The sequence below is a fragment of the Enhydra lutris genome, unplaced genomic scaffold (assembly GCF_002288905.1).
Source record: "Enhydra lutris kenyoni isolate GAN:26980312 unplaced genomic scaffold, ASM228890v2 scaffoldscaffold5, whole genome shotgun sequence".
In the NCBI taxonomy this organism is placed as follows: Eukaryota; Metazoa; Chordata; class Mammalia; order Carnivora; family Mustelidae; genus Enhydra; species Enhydra lutris.
The window spans coordinates 36,785,504-36,811,387 of NW_019154089.1; the positions used below are offsets into that span (position 1 = coordinate 36,785,504).

Genomic DNA, 25,884 nt, shown 5'->3' on the forward strand with positions numbered 1-25,884 from the left:
GGGAATGGAGCCAGGCCTGCGTGGCTGAGTGGTCTGAGCCCCCTCCTTGATGCCCTGCCATGATCCCAGGGGCCAGGGGTCGGGGGGGGTGCTACAAGTGTCTTAACTGCACAGAGATGAAGGGGGTTGTCTCCGGGCTGTCATGCCTCCCCAGGGCTGAGCCAGGCTCCCTGAACACTCCAGGAGCCCACACCTGATGGGGAATGGAGGGCATGTGGAGGACAGACCTAAAAGGATGGCTCGGGGTCCCAGGGATGAATGGGGAAGACACTGGAACAGGAAGCCTGGGCCTGCTCAGGGCACCACAAAAGGTGAACTTGGCTGGGGTGGTAGAAGGGAACACAGGGGGCAGGACCCACTGAGAACCAAACACAGGTGACTGTGTGACCCTGGTGCTGTTGACCCTAACTTGACCTTGGGAATATGGCTGACCCTAATGGTGTGGGGCCCTCTCCCCTGCCCTCTCCTGCTCCCCTTCCACCTTCAGCTGCCCAGATATTTACTCTCACGGATCATAGGCTAGAAGGGACTGCGGATGATCAGTGCCCCATCTCAGGGCTTCCCAGGGATCCCCAAGAGCACACCATCTCTCATGAGTCCTAGAACATTCCTAGAAGAGGAATGAAGGGCCCCAGGACACTCTCTCCACACCTGAGCCAGGCACAGATGCTGCCTCCCAGCCCTTCGCTGCCCCTCCACCCGCCCTGAGTCTCTCCAGGTCAGGCGGCCACGGACACAGAGATCAGCTGAGAAAAAGAGCAAAACACTGATTAGGAGTGGGGACCCCGGGCCTGGCCCCAGCTCCCATACGTTGTCACCATGGCCCACAGCCCTGCTAATCCCCAGTCTCTGCAGAGCCAGAAAAATGAGACATTTCTCACAGAAATCCAAACTTCCAACTTCTCTTAAGAAGCTGGGCTATCTGGCAACCTGGGTCCATGCTTGTAGGGGCAGTCTCCCCGGAAGAGAGGCAGGCTTTCTTCTCTCGTGCGCCAGGTCCCCACCACTGACTCATCACGGCCACCCTCTCTGGGGACCAGTCACCACCTGCTCTCCCGCTCACACCTACGGCTTCGCTCACCTGGCCGCTCAGCCTGGTTCTGCAGGCACTGGGCTTGTCACCTGCTAGGCCATTCTAGCATTCCAGGCTAGGGTTCTACTCCAAACTGGCTGAGGTCTTCCGTGGACTGTCCACCATGCGGCCATGGGTTCCTCTGATGTGCTCCCACTGCCGTCAGGCCTGGCTGGGGTCTGCTCTGAGCCAGGGCCACCTGAGGTCAATAAAGGGAGGGGCAGGGGCTGTTGGGAGGTGGCAGAGGTGGGAGAAGGGTGAGGTGGCAGGACAGCCTGTCTGGGAGTAGCGGGAATGGGAAAAGCAGGACAGATGGGAAGATGGGGCCCAGGGAGGACAGACCAGGAATCTCAGGCCCCGGGGGCCAGGGCAGTGAGCGAGTGCAAGGGTAGCCAGAGGCAGCGAGGCAGGGGAAGTGGGGGGTGGGGTGGGGAGGTGAAGCTGGTGGGCTCCCTAGGCTCCTAGAGGCCTGCAATGGCCAACTGGGAATCTGGCTGAAAAGAAGGCCAGACTTCTAGGATCACCCACTCTGGATGCCCAGGGCCCCAGGCCGCAGCCAAGAACTTGGGCAAGGAGTCTGCACAGGACCGTGGCTGGAGCCTGGGACCTGTCCTAGAAGGAGCGGGGAGGGCCTGGAGAGGGCTCCCCCTCCCCCCGACCCCCTTTGGGACCACGGAGCTGGCGCCAGGGGCCCTGTGAGCAAGGCTGATGCCTGCCCCCAGGGTGTGGGAAGAGGCACCTTGAATTGTGAAGGCCATTCCTGAGCCTACAGCAAATTAGCAATCCCATGCTCTTCCTCCATCTAGAGCCCCAAACAAAGAGGGGCAGGAGGGGGCCTGGCCTTTTGTTAGGGGAAATTTATTAATATCTAAAAGATGCAGCAGCCCTTCCTCTCCACTCCCCCATCAAAGCCTTCACAAACACCTGGGCCTCGCATTTGAAAGGCCCTGGGGCTCTTTTATGTGGCCAGGTCCTGCCAGGAGGGGGTGGGTAGCACCAGGAAATTCTTCCAGCCTGGGAAACTCAGGGCTTCTCCCAACCCCGGGCTTCCAGCCTCAGCTACACCTGCTGGTAAGGCCGGAGAGCAGCTGGAGCCAGGAAGGGGAGGGCCAGCTGCCCAGGTGTGCCTGCCTCCGCTGGGTACCCTCGAGCAAGTCTTCCCTTTGGAGGGCCTCAGTGTGCCCATACATATAATGGAGGCGAAGTGGCTTCCTTGTCTTCGCCACCCTTCCTCAACCGTACCACCCCCACCACTGCCACAGAGAAACGGGACAGCAAGTGTCAGAAGCTGGGAGAGCCAGGAAAGCAAACAGTTGAGCCTCAGTTTCCTCATCTGTCCAAGGGAAGCTGGAAACCCCTGCGTTGTCCACCCCCTGGTTCTCAGCAGTAAGGAGAAGGGGTGAGAAGGATGACCTCATTGGTGTTTATTAACAATAAACCAATAGGACATGGGTGGGTTGAGGCGATGGCAGGAGAGAAAGAGGGCATGCAGCCCAGCCCAGCTGCATGAGGGTAGCCTGTCACGCTGGGGCACACTTTCACACTCCACTCTCGTCTCTCAGGGAAGGACGGATCCCAGGGCAGCCCCCCTTGTGCTTGGAACCGAAGATGCCGAGGCCTCTGGCCACAGGCCTGAGCTGTTGGCTGCCCTTGGTTCTCTGCCTCCGCCCTCATGCCTGGGCCCCGAGGAGGCTGCATCAGGACAGACAGCCACGTGTGCGGACCACCTCCAAGCCTCTTGGTTGCCTTGGTGGCCCACAGCCAAGGTCAGTTTCCCAGCAGTGCCTGGAGCTGGAGGAGACAGCTGAGGGCCCCCAGAACAGGGAGAAGGGAACAGAGGGGCCTCAGGTCCCACTAGGGGCCCTCACTCCCACCTCTCCACCTGTTTGCTCTGTCCTAATCATGCCCATGGCTCCCGACATGGGAGGGCACAAAGTCCAGTGAGGGAAGCTGTGGGCCCTTCTCAGAAGTGTGGGGTCAAAATAAAATACATTAGTTTCTCTTGGGGGTGGAAAATGTGGAGACTTCCTCCTTTCCTCACCCCGACCGCCTCACTCAGGCCACCAGCCCCCCTTGCCTGCCCTCCAAAGGCCTCCCACCTCCACCCCATCCCCTCTAATCCACCCTGCACACTGATCCTGAAAGCTAGTCTATCTAAAGCACAACCAGATCATGCAAACCCCAGCCCGCCCCTTGTCCCATGCTCCCCTGGCCCTCCTTTGTCCTTCCCGCCTGGCCCCTGCTATAGCCTGGTAACACCGCGGACTCGGCCCTGGACTCTAGGGGATACATGGGGGCCTCCACACCCTGCCCTCCTCTTCCTCTTTCCCTCCCAACTTGCCCATCCTTCAGGGCCCTCAGACCCCGCCTCTTCCAGGAAACTTGGCCTAGGCACAGGAGCACACGGGGTTTTTGTCCCCCTTCACTTGCTAAGCCTCGAGGCCTGGGGCCTTGTGGGCCTTGCCACACCCTGAGCGTCCCTGCCCAGCTCAAGATTCTGGCTGTTTGAAGTATATGGGGGGCAGGCTCCCCTAGAAAAGAGAGGAGTCTGGGCCCTGAACAGAGGAGAGAATGACGCCAGCTGCCACGTAAGAAAGGGAACTGGTTGGCCAGGAGGTCTGGGGTCCAGCGCCCTCCGCCAAGTGACCTTGGTCAGGTCCCTCCTCCCTGGTCTCAGTTTATCCATCTGCACAACAAGGACTGAGCTTTGAGCGGGTCTGTGTGCGTGTGGGGAGAAAGGAGACAGAGGAGAGGCAGAGGCCACGAGAAAGGACTAGCCCTGGGGACCGGCATCACTGTGGCGACCGCCCACGGCCTTGGGCCTCTCGGGACCCCACAGGGCAGGGCTACCCCTCCGCAGCTGGGCAGGACCTCCAGGCCACCAGCCTCCTGTCTCACATCATAGATTCCTCCTCTTCGGCGATCTCGCGGTCCACCTCGATGGCCGTGTTCTCAAAACTGGTGATGCCCCCGTATTTGCGCATGTGCACCATCAGTGGCTTTGGTGACTGGCTCCCCGCTAGCGTGGCCACATACATGCCAGTCCGGTTCTCCTCCAGCGACGGGCCCCAGTCCATGGCTGGTCGGCTGGCCTGCTGGAGCCTCTGTGGCAGAGCAAGGACAGCGGTAAAAACGGTGGGCGGCTGGTGCTTGTGGAGTGCTTCCTGCGGCCGGGCACCAGGCAAAGACCTCACCGTATCCCCGGTGTCAGCCCTGGCGACAATCCTGGTGCAGGGGGAGGGCAAGGGCGGTGGCACGTCCCCAGGGGAGTAAGTCCCACTTGGCCACTCACAAGCTGGGTGGGGACATGGGATTTAAGCTTTTGGTGCTTGGTTTCCTCCTCTGTCACTTGGGGACCCTGCCACTCCTGCCACTCTGAACCCCGTCAGCAGGCACTGAGATGGAGCACTTAGCAGGGCCGCTGGGGACAGGCTACAATTACATGCCAGCCAATCCAGGAGCCCACTCTTGGTCCCTTCCCCTAAAGGCTGAGTCCTAAACAGCCGGGGAGCTTTGGAAAAGAGCCAGGAGCCGGGAGCACTGAGGCAGGGAGTGTCACTGACCCTCCAAGTGTTTCCCACTTGCTTCGTACTGACTCTGATTGTCTGACCTTTCCCTCTGCAGCCCCAGTTTCCATGGAAGGAGAGAGGTGACTAAGATAATGACTAAGTCTGGACATTCTAGAGTTCCTCCCCTCTCAAACCACATTCCCAAAGTCCTCTGCCCGGCCTGCACGGAGAAGAGGCCCAGACCCTTGAAGGAGGATAGATGACCAACATTAAATGGAGCCTACTGGGTGTAGATTCAAGGAGGATAATGTGCACAGAGCCCTTAGCCCGGGGCTCAGCATGGCCCCACACTCAAAGCCTGGGGACACTTACTGAACTGTTGTAGAGCATCGTACCCCCTGCCCAGAAACCTGCCTATGGCTTGTCTTTGCCCTTGGAATAAGACCCAAATTGCCCACCACAGCCTACCTGCCCATCTACCTCCCTGACCTCAGTTCCTGCTACTCTCCCTCCACCCACCCCCACTCTGATCTAGTCTTGCCAGCCTCCTTGCTGCCTTCAGACATGCCATCCCCTCCTGCCTCAGGACCTTTGCACTGATTGTTCTTCTGCTTGGAATGCTCTCCCCTTAGATATCTATTGATCACCTTGTGGGTTTCGGTCAGATGTCTGTCACCCCCTCACCAAGGTCTTCCTGGCCACCCTGGCCAAAATGTTTTCCCTTCACTCTCCAGTCCTAAACTTTGCTTTTGTTTCAGGGTTGGTTTTTTTTGTTTGTTTTTTTTTTTTTTTTTAAATGTAGCACTTACTACTACCTTTATGTATTTGTTTATTGTCTGTCTCCCACATTAAAATTCAAGCTCCTTGAGAACAAGCACTTAGATTTGTTCCCAGCTGAACACTAGAACCTAGACTGACGCTTCCCGACCTGAGTACTCGGAACATTTTGGCTGGAGAGTCGCCGTGTAAGAGCTCTCTGCACACCGAGGAGAGTTTGACAGCATCCCTGCTCTCTTCCCACTGGAAGCCAGTATCATCCCCTGTGCACACGATCCTCTTATGACAAGCAAAATGCCTCCAGACACTACCAAATGGCCTCTGAGAGCAGAATCACCCCCATGAGGATCCCCGAAGTGGAACAAAACATTCCCTGTGCTCCAGCTCTAGGCTGTGTGGTCTTCTTGAGTCCTCGGTGTCCCCATGAGAGGGCCATTAGGACTTTCACCCTCCACCCACACAGATATTATCTGGAAGCAAAGTTCAGCGAGGTGAGCCAACTTGGCCAAGGTCACACGGGTGACAAGTGGTGATGCTATTTGAACCTGGGCAGTCTGACTCCATCCTAAACTTTTAAAATACTCTGCTTTTCCTGCCCTTCACAGTTCTGACAACATGGATAAGCTTCTTTTCTTCTCAGAGCAACCCTCAAGGGAGGAGTCTTTGTCCTCACTTGAAGGACAGAGAAAAGCAAGGTTCAGAGAGGGGCGTTAACTCGCTTAGGGTCACACAGCTGGCAAAAAGGCAGAGCCCGGATTCCTCCTAATGTGACAGTGCCGGAAGCCCCGGTCTCTGAAGATGGTACTCCAGGGCCCGTCAAGGACTCCTCCTGCAGTGCTCCCCACCCAGCAACATGGCCCTAGGCCTGGCTGTTGGTGGCTGTAGCAATAGGGCAAGAGGGAAGCATAGCAAGGCTTGGGAACCATGAACTTCCAGGGGACTGGAGCCCTCTATCCTGAGCGACATCCCTCTCTTCCTTTCCTTTGCAGACACCTCGGCTCTCAAGCAAGGAGACGCATTGCCCTTGGCAGCACAGGTGGGGCCCCCCAACGTTGAGAGAAGGCTGGGGGTTTGCTCCCCATCCCCCATCAGCTGGATCCAGAGCAGGGCCTGGGTCCAGGACTGCCTTGCAGTCTGGGCACTGTGGCCACAACCCACTTGTGCTGGGGACGGACTCGGAGCCTCCTTCCAGGTGCAGATATGAAGGTGGGGTGAGGGACAGCTGAGGACACAGTGGCACTGTCTGCGGAGTGGGAGCAGTGGTTGGAGGGGTGCAGGAGGCTTGATATGTAGCCAGTTCCAGTAGTATAAATATTCCCACCGAGGTCGATGTCAAGTTATCCATGAGTTAACAACCAGCTCACAACATCCCTGAATATATAACAATTAGCTCTCATGAACCAGTACCAGCTGGCTCTACCATACGCCTGATGGGATATGTGGGGTATGTATGGGGATCCCAAGGCTCTCTCCAGGCCCTAGCAGGCTCACTCAGCTCTGCTCACTGTGACAGCCTCTCCTCACCAAAGGGGCTCCACATTCCATAGCCTTAGAAGGACAGAGTGTGGGGAGGCTCAGAGAGGGGTAGAACATTGCCATGGTCACACGGCATCACTGCACACCCACTCCCCTCTTCTGAGACCGCAGACCCCCATGCCCAAACAGCTTGCATTCTCTGTGCTTCCTGGATCTCTTCACAAAGCCTGGCATGGGCAGGACTCCCACCATCAGCCCATTCCCAGGTCACCCACGGGCTGTAGCCCACTCTCTAGGGTCCTTCAGTCCTGCCTTCTGACCCTGAGTCAGGGGAAGCTCTGGGCTGGTGACCAGAGTTCCAGTCTGGACCCGTGACCAACTTGCAGTGGGACACTTGTCATCTCCCTATGGCATGTGGGCAGTGGGACATCCCCCCGTCAGAGACCCCATGTGGTGCCAGAGACCACAGGGCCGGACCCTAAGCCCCCTGAGCCTGCCTCACCCCCAGCAGGTCTGAGAGGATTCAGAGCTCAGGCTACTGTCTGGAAAGGCCTGTGAGGCCCTGGGTAAGGTGCTACGGCAGATGTCTTCTGTCCTAGCAGGTGGGCTTGGGGCAGACAAGGCGGCCCAGACTTACCTCCCAGAGCGATCCCTCCTCCCGAAGCACGGCCACCAGCATGCCGGCTGGGATCATGAGGCAGGACAGCAGACCCATCAGGATGCCCAGCAGCTCCGCCCAGGCTGGGAACCGGTAGCTGCCGTACTCCGAGGGCTGGTACTTGACGATGCTGTACACCAACAGGGCCTGCAGACAGGGGCCCCAGCATCACGGTGGGCTTTAGGCAGGCCCCAGGGCTTAGGGCAGCCCAGGTCTGAGCTACCTGAAGGCCTGGGACAGCCCAGCCCAGAGCCACCCAGTGTTGAAGAGAACCCCATCCTAAGCTGTATAGAACCTGAGATGGTCCCTCCTCCAGGCCTTTGTGATGCCTGAGACAGCCCAGTTTGGAAGCACCCAGTTTCTAAGACAGCCTGGGCCTGGACTCCAACTCACCAACATACCAGCCTAACGCCCCAGCTGGAAGGGCCCTGAGGAAAGGCCCTGAGGCCTGGGAAAGCCCCACTCATTTGGCTAGCTGCATGGGAGGCTAGACCCAGCATGGCTCCAAAAGCTGGGGACATTGAGGCGGAGGGGAGTACACCCACATCCTGGTGCCCACCTACCCCTCAGCCCTGACAGAGGTCCGCTCTGGGCCAGGGCAGCCCTGATGGACTGAATGTCCAGAGGGGGCCCCTCCTTTCAGTTCTGGGCCCCAGCCCTCCTTCCCCCCGGTTACCAGGAGCGTGGCCGGGGACAGGAACAGCCAGCAGGCCCTGAAGTAGAGGCCCGGCTTGAAGCCCAGCATCATGTGGATGTCCCGGCAGAATCTCTGGATGCCTGTACGGGGGAGGGGGGAGGAGGATGGCCCCACCAGCATCCCCCACCAGCACCAGCGGCCCCTCCCCCTCCACCCCCGCTGCCCCCATGGGAGACCCTGGCCCTTGGGACCTGGGACCCAGTGTAGGGGGGCTCCAGAGCAGACTCCCAGCCTCCCACCGTGGGGAGCCTCAATCCCCTCTCCCTCAGCGCCTCTCACCATATACCCGGGTGACGGCCAGGCATGTGGTGATCACCACCACCATGAGCCCGAAGCTGGCGCTGTAGTCATCCAGAAGCACCAGCCAGTACATGCCTCCCTAGAACACAAGTCACAGCTCTGGGCTTCCCTCAGCCCAGTCTCGCTCCCTGGTACAGCCCCTTTTCAAGGCGGGGAGCAGCCCGGCCAGTGGTGATGGCAAGATGGTGGCCATGTGACCACTGCCTAGGCTGAGCCCTTCCCACACACCATCTTACAGGAGCCTCACAACAACCCTAAATGTAGAGCCCATTTTATTGGTGGGAATGCAGGCTGAAGAAGGTGAAGCCTCTTGTCCTGAGGTCATCCAGCAAGTGTAGGACCCAGGCTGGAAGCTGGGTCTTCTCTGTACTTTGAAGCCAGGACCCCGGGCCATAGGCCACGCTGTCCTTGGGGAGTGGGCCTGGGTGGCCTCCCAAAGCAGCAGCAGGGAGCCCCGGGGCAGAGTCACCTGCCCCCACCCCAGCCTCCTGGCCTTGCCTCCACCCATACCCGCACCACCCCACCCGCGGGCTGCCCTCCCTCCTCACAGCAGCACTCACATCGGTGGTGAGGACCAGCCCCATCAGGTACATGGCCACGCAGATGAGCCCCGAGAACACAGCCTTCTTGGGCCGCAGGTAGTACGGGAACTCATCTGTCACAGCTGTCACAATGGTCTCCAGGAAGGCAAACTGGGGGAGGGTAGGAGGGGGGAGGTCAGAATTCGGCCCCCACCACACACCTGTACACATGTGCATGGACACACACACTCACACAGAGATACACATGTCACACAGACACACACAGCTACATCACACACACAGCTACATACACAGATACACAGATGTACATCCCACGTGGACGGACACACACACACAAATGGACACCCCCCCCCACAAGGTGCCTGCTGGCACAGACCAGGCTCACCTGACTATCCAAGCCCAGAGTCAGGAGCATAAAGAAGAAAAGGAAGGACCAGAAGGGCGACAGAGGCAGCATGGTCATGGCCTGTGGGTAGACGACAAAGGCCAGGCCAGGGCCTGGGCCAGGCGCACAAAGGGTCAGCAGACTGGGGCACAAGGCAGGCCCTCACAGGCACACTCACACACACGGTTGCTTCCATCCCCGTGGGCACACTCATTTAGTCAGATCCAGACATGCACCCTAGTGTACACTTCCAACACTGAACCCCTAAACCCCGGCCAGGATGCCGTGGGTGCTCAATGAACACAGCTTGACAAGGTAAATGAACTGATAAGGAGTACAGGAAGAAACATAAGACAATATAAAACCTCATTTGAATATACTTCCGTATACCATCATCCACACAAACAATCCCACTAACACACAGACGTGGACTCGTCCTCCGGCACAAGACACTGATTCACATCATTGTCCACCCCCCGCCCCCCACCCCGAGGCTGGCCTGCCTGCCCACCTGCTTTGGCTACTTGGTCCACAGGCACACCCAGCTCCTGAGACATGTAGCCCAGCACAGAGAAGATGGCGAAGCCAGCCAGGATGCTGGTGATGGCATTGCCCAGAGTGACAATGAAGGTGTCTCTGTCGGGGGGAGTATAGGCACACAGGAGCAGGCCAGAGTGAGCTGGCCCTGCCCCCACAACAGGGCCTGCTCTGGTCGGCTACTCTCCTCCGCACTCCCGCCCTGGGGTCTGGGAGGCTACACTGACCTGTAGATGTTCTGGTGAAACGTGTTATAGGAGGCGAAGGTGAGGAGACCCCCGAAGCCCACACCCAGGGAGTAGAAGATCTGAAGAGCAGCTTCGATCCACACCTGTGGCAGGGAAGGATGCAGATGGACAGCAGAGAGAAGGGGCTGGCACACCGAGACCCTGTCCAGAGGGCCACGGAAAGAGGAGGGAGGAGGTGGGGCGGGAGCTAGTCCACAGGTCCAGGGACGGCATGGTGGAGAGCCTGGCTCCAGGTGATGTGGGCCGGGAGCAAACCCCGTTCCAGCACTTACACGGCGGGACTTGGGTAAGTCCCTTTCCCTCTCTGGGCCTCAGTTTCCCCATCCAGCATCTAGATGATGGCTATGCTTGGTCCAATTCTGAAGGAAGTAGTGTCTTATGTAAATTTCCGGTAGATCCGTATTGACAACAAGCCCAAGGAACCCCTTTACTTCCTCTCTGGAGTTGGAGGGACCGGGATTTGATTCCAGCTCCCCTATTTTGGGGCTGTATAGCATAGGCAAGCCACATCACCTCTCTGAGCCTCGGGTCCCACATCTGTAATGCAGGGATAGGAACACTAGCTCCCTTATAGGGTTGTGGTAAGGGTTAATGACTGCATATGTGCGAAGTGCCAGGGCAGGGTAAGGCAGTCGGCAATTAATAAGTAAGAAATGTCAGCTGTTAGCACCACTGTTTCTGTCATTACCAATGACTCCTTTGGGGGTTGGAATTCCAACTCTGCCTCCCCTTAGCTGTGTGATCTTAAGCTTATCACTCTTTCGGGCCTCAGTTTCTTCATCTATAAAACGGGAGAAAAATGTCTACCTTTTATTTATTTATTTATTTATTTAATTTATATATATATATATATATATATATATATATATATATATATTTTAGTAATCTCTACACCCCACGTGAGTCTCAAACTCATGACCTTGAGATCAAGAGCCACACCTCCTCTAACTGAGCCAGCTGGGGCCCCCAGAATAATGTCTACTTTGTAGGATAGTGAAGAATAAGAAATGAAAAGGACATACACTGTTGAGTGCAGCGCCAAGCACAAGGTCTGGTACTGGGGATCCTCCACAGGGAGGATTCCTAACCATTGCCCTTCTTTTCCCCAGGGAGCCCTCCTCCTTCTACTCCCTGGCTCAGTCCTGACTCCTCCCTCAGCACCCCAGCCCCAAGTGCCTCACCTTGGAAGACAGCAGGTGGTGGAACTGGGGGGTGAGATAGAATTGGATGCCCTTCCAAGCCCCTGGGAGGGTGACTCCTCGGACCAGCAGCATGAGCAGAATGAGGTAGGGGAACGTGGCCGTGAAATACACCACCTGAGACGTGTTTAAAGGGGGATGGAAAGCAGGGGTGAACTTCCTTCCACCCTGCTCCTCTTCCAGAAATCTCCATCTTACCTCACTCGCCTCCCCAATATTTGGGGAGGCTGAGCTGAGAACAGCCATTATCCATGATGCTTCTCTTTCCCTCCCCGCCTCCCTCCCTCCCTCTGCACATGGATCCCTCATTAAAGTTCTGTCGCTGCTTCCCAAGGCGTCCCCAGCCCACCCACCCCCTCCAGCCCTGCTGCGCCCCCCTCCAGGCCACCCTGGGCCTTTGCCTGGAGGGCTTGCCTAGGACTGATGAGAGTCTCCCCCTTCCTTTCCCTGCCCCCGCCCCCTGCCCATGCAACCCTCCCTCCCTGTGTGGTTATCTGCCATGGTACATTCCCAAAGCCCCCTCCCCATCCTGACTCACAGACCCACCTTCCAAACATTCACCATGAGGAGCCTCTTCAAAGTGCCAAGCACTTGGTAGGATACAAACCTGAGTCACCGGTAGGTCCTGTCCTTGGAAGGTTTCCGGCCTGGTGAATCAGCCTGGCCACCGTCCATCCTTACCTCCACATCTTTCTTCAGGCAGTGCCTCCGATGCCTACTCCCCACCCCTACCCTCAACCTCTGCCCCGTTGATGTCTGTTCATCCTCTCCGATTCAGTCCGTGCCCTGCCGCCTCCTCCAGGAAGCCCTCCCACCTCCCAGCCTCTCGGGCCTCTAGGACCTCCCAGGCCTCACCTTGCCCGAGGACTTGACCCCCTTGAGGATACAGAGGAACACGATGACCCAGGCCAGCAGCAGACAGAGGCAGAGGTTCCAGCGGATCTCCCCAGGATTGCCAATGCCCTGGCTGCCTTGGATGTGGAGGACGTAGCGGCTGTGGGGAGAGGAAGATTTGAGGGTCCTCAGATCACCCTGCCACATTCCACGGACATGCGGGAAAGCTGTGGCCAGCAAGGTCACTCTTACCAGTGTCATCACCATGACAATTACAATTAGCCAGCCTCTACTGAGCTGGGTTACCCAACAGGCTGGTGGCACATTCTCTACTTTCCTTCCTTTAATCCTCACAACAACCCTCCGAATGCCATGATCACACCCACTTCATAGACAAAGCCCCAGAAGCCAAGGACATTGTGTAAAGTCACACGGCTGGTGAGCGAAGAGCTGCGATTAGAACCCAGGGCCCACCTAACACCAGCACCTGGACTCGGCCTTCCAGGTGCACACTGAGCCCCCTGGGGACGCTGGTCCATTCTTGCTCCCCCACCCATCACCCCCAGCAGCTTGGGGCCCCTCCCAGCACCCATTCCCCACCCCCAACACTCCCCCCACTGCCCCCAGCGGCTCGGGGCCCTCCCAACCACCTGCAGGCCGGCAGTGGCCTGACCTCCAGTACTCCTCGCTGGGGCTGACGGTGCCCGTGAGGTTGAGGGGCAGGGCCCCGTTGCCGTCCTTGGAGCCTCTGTGCTCGAGGCAGAGGTCTGTGTTCCACCAGTTGCCACAGTGCTCCCAGGGCAGGTTGCTGGTGAGGGAGGCGAAGAGGTAGAAGAGCACGTAGGCGATGATCATGTTGTAATAGATGGCCACCAGGCCTACGATGAGCAGCATGGCCGCGCCGGCACCTGGGCATGAGGGACAGGGCGCGGCCCTCAGGTGAAGCCTTCCTGAGGCCAGGCCATGTGGCCTCCGGCAGCCAGCCCCTCTCTGGGCTTCACTTCTGTCTCTGCCTAGAGGCTGGGGCATGGGAAGGGGTCAGCCTCCCTGTCTCCCCGGGGCCCCAGCCCCTGCGGAGACTAGGAGGCCTCACCTTTGAAGAGGGGGCTGATTTTCCAGACGGCCAGGGGTCCCAGGCTGGAGAACTGGCCCAGAGAGAGCTCAAGGAAGAAGAGGGGGATGCCACAGATGGCCAGCATGAGGAAGTAGGGCACGAGGAAGGCACCTAAGCGGAGGGGGAGGGCGGTCAGGGAGGGTCTCCGGAGGGTGGGTGCGTGGATTCCTCTCCTCAAGCCCCGCTCCTCCCCTGACGGCAGACACCTGCGACCCCAGGGAGTGCCTCTCCTGCGGATGGGGACGACCTTTCACACCAGATCACTGAGGGCTGCAGGGGCTGGTGGGGATTTACTCACCTCTGCAGCCCCGGTGCCCAGGGCAGGGCTGGGCTCAGGGCAAACACTAAGGGAATGAAGGGATATACGAGTGAATTCCCTGTCAGAGAAAGTGCAAACTCCTCAGTAGGAAATGAATGCCCTTGGGATTTGACCTCTGTCTACTTCCCCAGGTCCTCTCTGCCAGGCCACCTGGGGTGCTTCTAGCTGCCACCATTGGTCCCAGGTACCCAATATCCTTCCTCATGTGCTTCCCCTATTGACAGCCAGCTCCTTTAGAAGACTGCCTACCACTGTAGGGCTTCGGAAGGGCCGTTAATCACGCCAGCTGCCCCCCCCAAACCCACCCCTTCAGGGGCTTGGGTCCCAAGGCAGGCCAGTTAGAGACCTTCCCTGTGGTCCTCTATAGCCCCATCCAGAGACAAGAGCTCTGGGGATGAAGTCATTGTCCCAGGAGAAAAGGAGGTCAGCACCGGGAGAAAAATAGATTTAGGAGGCAGGGAAAGGGAGAGCCCATAGAACTGTGGCCATTAAGGAGTTCCTAGAGTGTCAGAGACGGGCTCCAGTCCCACACTTCCCGGTCACGGCAATTCATCTTGTCCTCGCCCTATCCCCTCCTGTTTGGATTTCTGCCACTCCACCAATAGACACCAATAGGTGTCTCTTCCACGAGTCTGGCCAAGACAGGAGGAGGCTTCAAGGGTGGGCAGGAGCTCTGGAGAAGATAGTCCTGGAGGTGGAATGTTGGGTCGGCCACCAGGTGACCTTGGACAAGGAATCTGGCCTCTCCAAGCCCCAGTTGTCACATCAGGACAACCATGCCCGCCCAGGAGAGTTGTCATCAGGTTTAAATGCCTGGGGCTGGCAGATGGTGAGTGCTCACCCCAGCTATCATTAACGAGACCCAGAACAGTGACTTGATGGTGAAGCAGGGTCAATAGAGGATTCGTTTAAGATGGGACAGGCTTCGCATTTGTAGTCTGAACAGAAGGAACCAGGAGAGGAGGACAGACCAAAGATTCACAAGCAGGAAGGTCTGGTGGGGTAAGGTCCCGGAGAGGGTAGGGGAGGAAGGGGTAGGGGACAACTGTGAGAGCATGGTGATTGCTGCCAGGCAGGTACAGCCTGCCGTCCTGAAGCAGAGGCAACTTCTCTGCCCATCACTCAGAGCCCCGGAAATGCCCAGGCTTCGGGGGAGATATTTGGGTGATGATAAAAGACAAGGCAGAGAGAGTGGTCTTCTCCCAGCCCCAGTTCACTGCTTTCAGTGAATTCTGCTCCAGGCCACATAGGAGATGGTGGCCAAGGCCGCTAAAACCTCACTCCTCCCCAAGCCTTGGCCTACGAGCCTAGATGCCCCTCCAGCAGGCCCTCCGGCCCCTACCTCCTCCATTGGTGTAGGCGCGGTAGGGGAAACGCCAGACATTGCCCAGGCCCACGCAGTAGCCAATGCAGGACAACAGGAAGTCCAGCTTGCCGGTCCAGTTGCCCCGGTCCGCGGCGAAATCCACGTCCAGGTCTACATCGCCCTGGTCACTGGGGGTCATCAGCAGGTCTGGGGTAATGGGCTACCGGTAAAAGAGACCAAAGAGGTGAGGCCAGGTTGGAACCGTGACACAGCCCACTCCACCCCCAAAATAAGAAGATGAAATCAAACAGGGCTGATGCAGAGATACTCTACGGGTTGAGAAAATCCACTGCTCTTACCTGGGCTAATATTTGCAGGAGCTTCTTGGGGTGGCTGGTCGCTACAAACTTAGGAGGCCTGCAAGGTGGCTCGGGCGCTAAGAAAACCACCTTCATCTTTGTTCGGTGAACACAGAGGTCAAATCAAGGGATGGTCCTTGATTGATGGCGAGGATGACAATGATCTTCATAACATTTACCCTATCTTGAGCTCTTATTACGTGCTCAGTGCACTAAATGTTTTACCTGACTTCATTTTCAAGACAACCCTATGAGCTAAGAACTTGTCCAAGTACTGTTTCAATCATGAGGCCCACTGAGGCTCGGAGAGGAGTCATGACACACCTGAGGTTTTATAAGGCTGAGGGGTGGAGAGCTAGGTCTCATGCCCGGAGCTTCCCAGCCTCGAAGCCTGCACCTTCAGCCTCCAGTGGCGGCCTTTTGGCTACTCCATTCTGGGCACCGTATTTTGAGAGACACACAGATAGCTCGGAGCATATTTTCAGGGCAGGCGGCCAGACAGGAGGGTTTCAGGAGAAACTATAACAGGAGGACAGGGGAAGGAGTGGGGGCCCTCAGCACAGAAAGAAGAGGACTTGGAGGGAACACGGCCTTCCCGGAGGGAGGAATTCGATTTATGCTCTGGTGGCTCGAGGAGGCCTACAGAGGACTGTGAATCATATAGGTCATGAGCAGGAAGAGGCTACTGAGTTCGGATCTATCTCACAAAAGTCATAATCTTCTTGTCACTGCGGGAGAGATGCAGGCACAGAGGGGAAGAGAAGCCAGCTGCCCTAAGATCCCTGTCTGCCATTCAGGGAGGGTGGGGAAGTCCACTGGGCCTTCTCCCTCCAGACTGGGGCAGGAAAAGTGAGGCCCTCCTCCAACTGCTTGAAATGTTGGCCTGGGGGATGAGTTGGTACATCTAGGAGCTGCCCAAGCTGAGGGTCTGCAAGGAATCCCAAAGATACCAGGTTAGCTATCTAAAATTCAGAGAGCGATTCCCCCAAAGTGTCTTCTGGAATGGGTCACAAGTAAAGGACAGCCACGCCCTTCCCACTTGCCTCTGAAATTCACACCCATAACAAAGAAGGATGGTGAAGCAAAAAAGTCCAGCTGTCTAATAACGTCATGGTTCTGAGAGAGGAGAAAGGACCCCCTGCTTCTGCTGGGGAATAGTTATAAGAAAACAGTGATACCTCTGGACTGAGTGTGAAGAGACTACAATTCTCTTGCCATGTCTGTGTCCCTTCATGGTGTGACTAGAGAAAAGAGTTTTCTGAGCCTCAGTTCCCCATGTCTACACTGAGGGGGTTGAATAAATCAGGGTCTCCAAAAATATATCCCTTATGGTGTTCAGAGGTACTCAGTGTAAGAAAAGGATTCTTTTTTTTTTTTTTAAAGATTTTATTTATTTATTTGACAGTAGATCACAGTAGTATTTATCCGCTCAAGTAGGCGGAGAGGCAGGCAGAGAGAGAGAGGAGGAAGCAGGCTCCCCGATGAGCAGAAAGCCCGATGCGGGGCTCGATCCCAGGACCCTGGGATCATGACCTGAGCCGAAGGCAGAGGCTTTAAATCACTGAGCCACCCTGGTGCCCCAAGAAAAGGATGCTTGAGTCAAAGAAGTTTGGGGGACTCCAAGTTAACAAAGCAAAATAGTTTTATTTGCTACAGGACTTGTCAGATCCTTTCATGCACCAATACCCACAATGACTGCCTAGAATAGACAGTATTCTGCAATTCTATTTAAGAAAAGGGTTTTAAGAAGCTAGTATGCTGAGATTTACTCAGAGAAATGTAGGTCTATCTGTTCGTCTTCTGGCTCTAATGGTTTGTGAGGAAAGCTTCACCAGAGACTCCCCTAAAGACATTTGGCAGTGGATGAAGACCAGATCAGATCCTAGCACAAGGACTTGGTGATTGTCTATTGATCAGATATTTTTTTCTCCTATAACTGCCCTTCCTGACACGAGTCAAGTAGGTGTCTACACACAAATTGGGTGGTGGCAGAGGAGGCTTTGCGGGGAATTTGTCCTATGAGCATTGCCGGGATAAAGACGGTGAAAGGAGAGTGCAGGTGTCATAGGACTGGAGGTGTCTCGGGACAGTGACAGGGTCGGGGCAGTGAGTTGGGGGGAGCAGAATGGAGGAATAGTCTTGGGTTGGCTCTCTGTCACAGTGGCGACCATGGCAACGATCCTGCCCTAGGCTGGCTATTGGCCAGAGGGGCAGTGGTAACAAGGACAGCCTGGCATTATTATGGGTGATGGCGATGCTGGCGATAATGAACGTGGGCTTGCAGTAATTGGGCTTGCAGTGATCTCAGACATCCTGGGCTGAGGGTATCGGCAGCCCCCAGACCTATCTGAAACCCACCTCCAGCCTCTGATGCCGCTTTCCATGAGGTTCCTTCCCAGCTGAGTGAGCATTGGCCCCCTAGAATCACTCCCTGCCAGGTGAACTCCAGGAGGAATGGAGGACCAGCCTGTTGACACTGACCCCTGAAATGGGGTAGTATGGCAGGCTGGTCACCCTGTGAGCCCCCAGCCCTGTTCAGGCCAGCTGGCAGGAGGGCCCAGTAATGAGGTTCCTCTGATCCCTCCTGAGAAGCTGCTGCCCTTTCTCTGCTCACAGAGCAGTCCCGGCTCTCTGTTTCCATGGTGACAAGAGTTCCAAGAGCAGGATGCTGCCAGCTCTCCTGTCCCCCTCCTCCCCCAATCAGAGGGAAGCCTGATCCTGCTCCAGGCACAGGGGATTGGGTCCTCCAAAGATAAGCCAATCCCAAGACCACCCGGAGCCCCCAACCCCACCATGGAGTGAATCCCAGGAGGCCGGCACGGACAGGCTGTGACTGGCTGGGAGACAAGCACCCAGTCAATGGGGCAGGGTTGGAAGGAAGCTTAATGAGTCGCTTCACACTTCCGCCTGGGTGTGAAGATCCCACCCCTGATTCCCCCACTGCCTATCCCAAGTCACGCAGAAACATAATCCTGAGTTTGCCAGACCTGCACCCCCTCTTTTAGGCACCAACAGATGTAGGTCACCAGCAGTGGCAGGTGCTGGGAGAGGTTAGCCTGCCCCAAACCAAGGCTCTCATACCTTCTTCAGGATGAGAGAAACAATAGAAATCTGGAGTCTAACTTCATTGCTGTGCAGATGAGGAAACTGAGTTTCAAGGAGGGGAAGGGATGAGCCCAAGGTCAAATAACAAGTTAAGGGCAGAGCAAGACCAGAATCCACACCCCTGACTTTCAGCCCAGTGCTCATCTCTGAACAACACGGCTCCTTTGCTGATACCTGGCATTTCCTCCCTCCCTGTCCCCTTCACCTTGAGACCAAGGGAGAGGACACTGAGGCCAGGTGGCCCCACCCCTGCTCTGTGGGCCCCTGGGTCACTCAGTCCATCTTTAGGAAAGCAGCAAACTGCAACCCCCATGTCTGTTTCCCCTTGTCTATAAAATGGGGATAACAAGACCCAGCCCCTAGAATTTTTGGAGGCTTACACGAGATAAGGCTTTACAGAATATGCTGTTTACACACCGTGTGGCACCATGGCAGTGAGGGGCAGGAGCTCTTGTGGGGAGAGAGAGGAAAGAGGAGAGAGTAAGAGAATGGACAAGAATGGCAAGCAGGACCCAAGAAGACCCAAGAGACCCACAAATGGCCCCAAGAAGTAATTCGAGGCAGTGAATAAAAAGACCCACTTAGCCGCTCCACGCCCAGCTGCGCAGGGGCAGAAGGCTTGAATGGGGCAGGGGATGGTCAATAACACCAGCCCCTGTGAGCTCTCTCTCCCATCTACATCTACCAGCCCCTGTGGGGTCACTACATCCCCCAAACCCCACTCAGGGACAGTGGGGCTTGCTTTGGTGCCTTGATACTGGAGCTGGATTGGCAAATGACAGTCCAGCTTAGAGAATGGACTTGCCCAAAGTCACAGGGTAAGTGGTATCTGTAGAAATAGTGCCCAGGAGTTCTGACTCCTTGGCTAGGACTCTTACTTTTAAGCCAAAAGCCAGAAAACTTGACCCAATACTCTCCCTCCCCACTCCCCCGCAGGCTGGGAGGTCTAACCCCACAGGAAGGGTGGGGAGGGGCTCCAGAAACACAGATTTGGCCCCCTCTCTCATGCCAGCTTCCACCCTACCCCCATATCCCTTGGGTCTCCGGTTTCCTTCCTCCCCCGCCTTTGCCTCCAGTCAGCCCTACTGACGGGCAGCCTCGGGTCTTAGCAGGGAAGCTAAAGCTGGTTCGAAGGAGCAGGTGGCGGGCCCCCGCAGGGCAAAAGCTCGGGCAGGAAAGACATCGTCCCCCTGCTGGTTCTCGGAGGTTGCTTCAGTGTAGAGCGCGCGGCTGAGGGCCAGAGCGGCTCCCCGCCCCCACCCACGAAATTAGTGCCCCTCAAGGCTGGCGCTCAGTTATTCTAACACCCCCAACCCCAATCAGGCCCTGGGGGAAATGGGTGGGGGACTGGGAAGGGGCGGGCTCCTGGCCCCAGCCACCCCTACCCTATGCCTCCTGGGGTTGCAGACACCTGTTCGAAGGACCTGGCCCAATGAACCTCGGCCCCATCACACAACACCCCGACCCCCAGATGGGGAAGGCCATGTCGCCACCCTCCACTCCACCTCTGCAGGCCGTGACCCCGCCCCTCCTTGCCACCTAGCTCAGCCCGGCCTCCCCCAGAGCCCTGAGCCGGGCCATGTGCCCTCTCCCACCCTCCCCGGGCCTGAATGGGGGCGGGCCCCTGCACCCCTCCCTCAGGTGTGCCCCCTCCCTCAGGTGTGCCCCGGCCCCCGTGTGCGCCCGGGTCTTCCTGCCCTACCTTGCGCTGGTGAGCTCCCTGGAGCTTCTTCATCTTGGAGGGCGGGTTGCCGGGGCTTCCCGGCTTGGCTTCCCCTGAGAGCAGAGAGCGAGCGACGGAGCCCGAGATCGCGCCGCCGGCCAGCCGCCGCGACTTTGCCGCGGCGGCTCCCGCGCACCGGCTGGGGGGTGGGCGCGGGCGCGGGCGCAGGCGCTGCCGTCTGTCGGCTGCGGGCGTGGGGCGTGGGGCGCGGGCCGGGCGCTGCCAACGCTCTGCTTCTCCCTGCGCAGCGCCCGAGCCTGGGGAGGGGTGCACGGCTGCGCCCGCGGAGACACCCAGACAGACTGGCTGACGGACGGACAGCCGGGGGATGCGCGCGCCCCCGCACGCAGAGCTGCGGATTGGAGGGGCCCCGAGCGCGGGAGGAGGGGGGTCTGCGACGGAAACCCTCAGAGGTTTGGAGGCCTCGGCCACCGTCTCCTGCGTGACCTTGGGCAGGTAACCTGCCCTCTCTGGGCCTCCCTTTCCCTAGTTGGGCGATGAGAGGCAGGCCACGTGCCTGGACACCAAGGGACGGGTCCTGGGTTCCAGCGATCCAGTGCCTCCTCTTCTTTGCTGTGTGACCTTGCCCATGTGACTCAAGCTCGCCCCGCTTTTCCAGATGAAAGCTGCCTTTTCATCTGGAAAATGGGGATAAGAATCTTACGTCCCTTACCGTGATGTGAGGAATCCGGGGAGATTGTGCAACACATAGTACAGGGCCTGGCACGTAGAAGGGCTCAGCTGACACTATGAGTTGCCCACTCCTGCCACAAAGGAATGGCGGCCATGAATCCGGTACATAGTCAGTCGTCCAAGCGCCCAATATTTATTATGCCAGATCCCAGGCTAGGTCTTATTGTCTCAACACAGTGACCTGGAGAGACAGACGGTGTCATCCCTACTTTACAGATGAGGAAACTGAAGTCAGAGAGGTTAAGTTCCTCGCTCAAGGTCACAGAGCTAGTGAGTAACACCAGTGACAGTCAGGCCTCATGGACCTTCTGGGTGGTGTGGAACATTTATCCTTTTGCTGGGATGAAAGAGATACAAGGAGGTTTGGGCAAGAATAGACAGGGCAAATTTTCCCTGTGTGTTGTGATGGCTTGTGACTTAGATCATGAGCACCTGGGGTCCTCTCTGCCAGCAGTAAGATCTCAGGAATATTATAATTTTACATCTCTAAAATGAATTTACATCAGGGATGCCATGTCTGACCGACCTCTCTGAATGTTGTGAGGGTCTGTGTGAGCCTGTGACTAGGAGGGGAAATTATTAGCTGGGGTGTTCATACCCATTGGTCTGGTAGATGCTAGTGGACCCAGCATATTTATTATAAATCATGCACCTTTCACCCACAAGTGTCGCAGTTCAGACACTAAATCATAGCGTTGCCCTACCATTAACCAACACGGGGAAGCCTTTGGGGAGAGTTAAGGATAAGGACCTGCTGCCTCTCATACCCCTGGAGCCTGGAAGGAGCCAAGAAGGGCTTAAACTGAAGCACAGGCCTGGGTAAAGGGCCTGACTGGGTCCTGGAACCGCCTCTCCTCCCAAGGCCCCACCCAGCTGCTCCTTGCTTTAAGCCTGGCCTCAAAGGGCAGGCCAGGGGCTCTCCAGAAGCAGGACGAAGGAGCCCTTTGGGCATGAATGTGAAGGGAAGGAGCATTCAGGAAACCCTACTGTGTTCATTGGATGAAGACTTATATCCAATATCGGATTTGTAATTCTTTCCAACAGCCTGGGAAGACCGTTTCTGCACCCCCATTCTGCACCTTAGGAAACCATCTCAGAGGAGGGAAGTCGTATACACAAGGTCACATGGAACGCAGAATCTCTGGGCTTGGGAGAGGGCAAAAGCCCATGGCTCCTGAATCCAAGAAGGCCCAGACAGGACCCCCTGGCTCTCCCCCAGGACCTGTCACCACTTCTGTCACAGGACAGGCTGCAGCTTTGCTGAACAACACCATCATTAGACACATGGGCTTCATTAGGCCCTGTGGAAGGTCCAGAGAACCCCAGGAAGAGGGAACAGAGGGGAGGCATTTGCTCAAGAGCCCTGGGAGCCTGGCCTCTTTATGGCGCCTTCCCAGTTGCACCTGCTTTCCCAGACTCAGCTCTTGGGGGAGCCAGTCTTGGGGTTGTGGGAGGGACTAGGACTGAATCTTTCCTTTAACCTTCTTGAAGCAAACACATCATGGGGTGACCACTGAACCTGAATGTCAGTGGCAGTCACTGGGGCTGTGAGTGCAAATGGGTCCAGGCTCACACTTTTCAGATGGGGAAACTGAGGCCCAGAAAAGGCAGGACTAAAAAAAAAAAAAAGACTTACACTATCACTGAATGAAGCAGAGGTGGGGTTAGTTCCGACATCCAGGAATCTGAGCCCACTCAGGTTCTACCTTCCCCTTCCTGCCATCCTCTGCCCTAATACCACAGCCCTTGTTGGAAAAGTCTGGTCGTCTGCAAACAAATAAACAAAACCGCAACATCTTCTAGAAGCTATCGTCCACATAAGCCCCCCCTGCCCACTGAAGTCTTACGATCACACAACTGGCCACGAGTTCAGGCACCAAGCACATTTGACGCCATTCCTTCTGTCTTATCCCAGAGCAACTTTGGGTACTCCTGAGCAGAAGAACTACTTAGGAATCCTAACCAGTAAATAATCTATCTCCCTCCCCCACCCCTTCCCACCTCTCTCTCTCTCTCTATGTTTCTCCTGGTCTCACATCAAACCAGAATGGAGATGTGTGCTGATTTAAGGAAAGTGTTAGATGAAAATGTACTTCCTTTTATTATATAGGGAGATATTTTTAAATGCGTATAAATAAACATTTTTAATTTGCTAAAACGTTCAGACTTTATCGTTGCCGAGCATGTGTTTTGTTACACCACCGAGCGGCGACTGCGAGAGATGAGGAATCAGACTGCTGGTCCATCTGGGATGATTCAGAGAAAGTGGCTCCGGAGCAGCAGCTCTGGGATGGGATTGCCCTCCAAGGCTGCCCTGGCTGAGGCCTGCGCACCCCGTGCATCCAGAGCTGGGGCAGCTTCCTTGGAGCTCCGCAGTCCTCCTGCCTCACCCCTCCCCATCATAACACATTACACACGCATGCACACACATACCCTGGGTGGCAGGAGACCTCCCCTGTTCCTCCTGCTGGGCTGAGTCCTCCCCTCGAGCTGAGCTGAGGCCCTCTCTGCTCTACCCACTGCGATCCCTTGGCAGTCAGTGGGATTGGCCCCTCCACAGACCGTGGCTCTCGGCACAGGATCAGGGGGCCATAGGGAAGTTGCTTGCAAAATATCGTGCTGTTGTGCCTGCTTCTGATTTGCTAGAGGCCATGACCAGGCCAAGCCGTATCCGACGTTTGTCCAGACCCCCGGTCTCCAGCACCAGCTCAGGGCTCACCACCTGGGGGAGGACGGCATGAAATTGCCGTACTCACGATAGAGGCCACAGCAGCTGTTTCTGGCAGGAAGGCTGGAATACCTCTCAGGCACTGGGTGGGCTGTAGGGTCTGACGGGACACGGAGGGTCCCTTTCCTGAGCCATAACACCCCAGGCTCTGGTGGAACTCTCTTGAGTGATAGGGAACTCACTCTTCACAAGGCAGCCCATGACCCTGCTTAGAAGTCATTTGAGATCAAATTTCCTTCTTCCTGGAGCTCAGACACCAATTGACAGGTGATCACCAACCAACTTGTGGTCCCCACCCGGCCCCCTGACCTCCCATGTGGGCAGCAGCCGCAGCTGACCCAGCCTGCCAGGCCTGGCCACCGACCTCCAGACAGACAGAGGTTTTCCTGTGGCTAGGGACAGGCTTGTCCTGCCTCAGACCTCCCAGGCTGCCATCTGCCCTTAGCACTGGGGGGGCGGGAGGGGGGAGTTTGAACATTGGGCAGGCCTGCCAGCATCACGCACCAGGGATGCGACTGCCCGTGAGCAGGTGGCTAAAACATAGCACCTACCCTAGACACAATTCTGAGATAGGTTCAAGGACTTTATTTCCATTTGATGAATGAGGAGTCCAAGGCTCAGAGAAGCTTAGTGACTTGCCTGAAGTCTGAGCTGGGAGGCAGTAAACTGGAGGCCAGGCCATCTGACACTGGAGCCTGCTGCCCATCGAGTCCCCCCAGGCCACAGCAGACCCACACTCTGGAGTGTGGAGTGTGTGGTGTGCAGTGGGGTGCTGGCAGGCACTAGTAGGGGGCTCCTGGGTAGCAAAGCATGGAGAATGCCGGATTAAAGAAAATTCAAGGGGTTTCTTTGCTGTAAGGCTTGTCAGAGCCTTTGATGTGTTAACGTGCCGCTGGGACTCCCCCAGAAGGGTCGAGTCTTCAGGAATTCCCAAACTTACTGGACCTGAGTCATATTTCCTTTTGGTAAGCAAATTCCTCAGTTTTACAGATGGGGAAATGAGGCCCAGAGAGGGGAAGAAGTTAAGCCGGGGTCACACAGCAAATATTTCTGAAGACCAGAAAACTATATCCACTCACTGCCAACCACCGTCACATCAACCCTTTTCCTCTGATCTTGGAACCATAGTCCTTTTCCAGGCACCACCTTGCTCCCATGCCTTAGACGTCCACCATCTTCGGGGAAGCTGCTGGGTGTCCAGGCCACCAGCAGAAGGAGAGAGGGAAGTGCCTGCTTCTCTTCAGGGCCTAGTGTGGGGCTGGATCCACCTCGTGTGTTGTCATGGGTCCCAGGAGCAAAGGGCAGGCAGGATATGCACACTTTTTTATGGCTGGGCCACATCCCAGAAAAGTAAACAGAGGGGCAGGCCACTGGCACCAGAGCCTTCTAGGGAGAAAAGGCCCCAGGTGGCAGACTTCTGCCTACCTCTGGAAGGGATTTGAGAACAGTAGCTTTTCTCAGGAGTTTTAAAACATCATACTTTAAGTTCCTATTGTTCATATTCTTTTTTTTACCATTCCTCTTTTCTTGCTCTGACAGCACCTACTAGATCTTTAGGACTCAATCCAAATTATCACCTCCTCCAGGAAGCCTTCCAGACCTTCTGCCCTAAGATGGGAACCCACTCTGGGCTCCCTGGAGGCTCTGTTCCTTTGATGCCCAGAGCAGAGCTCCGACTGGGAACTGCTGTGAGGCAAGGACTGTGCATTCCCTACACTTGGCCATGCCTGGCCCATGGGGGTGCCCAGTGAATATCAGTTGTGGAGTGGAAAATGAGAGCTGAAAGTGCTTGAAAGATTCAAAAACTGATAAATTGGGTCTGATGAATCTGCTTACAAAATGGACTTACAATTTTACGTAGTCTCATAGGCATACTCTAACAATGTCCTGTTTGGATCTTTCAAACACATTTTAAAGGTGACCTTGCTAGAGAAATACAGAGACTGGAGGGGACTATGCAATTGTTAGGGGAGGGTGAGGATGGTTTACACTTCTTTAGCATCTTCTTTTAAGGCTGGGTATAATGATTTTTATACCTTTTATTTTGAAAAGAGAAAAAAAATTTATTCTTGAAGCTGCATCCAAGAGGTTCCACTCTATATACAACGTTTGCCCAGTTATGAGCTCTGTTTGGTCCAGAGAAAGTCCCCCAGGGACTCCCTGAGGCCTGGGGCCTGGGACCTAAGGGACAGCCTAGGAGTGTAGGAAGTAGGCAAGTGGACCCCTCCCCCCAACCCCTTTGCCTGTCCCCGTCTGGAGACTCCACAGAGAATGCTAGTGGGGGCATATGGCTTTGTAACCCA

The 25,884-nt window shown here is 56.3% G+C and overlaps 1 protein-coding gene across 1 annotated transcript; it reads right to left on the reverse strand.

Annotated features, from left to right (window-relative positions):
- Positions 1-2,481: 2,481 nt before the first annotated feature.
- Positions 2,482-20,271, reverse strand: LOC111141138 (solute carrier family 6 member 7). Its single transcript, XM_022493486.1, has 14 exons — positions 20,140-20,271; positions 15,010-15,193; positions 13,328-13,459; positions 12,908-13,142; positions 12,256-12,394; positions 11,383-11,517; positions 10,181-10,284; positions 9,928-10,052; positions 9,417-9,529; positions 9,050-9,181; positions 8,469-8,568; positions 8,169-8,269; positions 7,472-7,639; positions 2,482-4,176 (listed from the first exon to the last, which is right to left on the reverse strand). Exons 1-14 carry the CDS (start codon positions 20,170-20,172, stop codon positions 3,967-3,969), a joined length of 1,911 nt encoding a protein of 636 aa, XP_022349194.1. The 5' UTR covers positions 20,173-20,271; the 3' UTR covers positions 2,482-3,966.
- Positions 20,272-25,884: the final 5,613 nt, after the last annotated feature.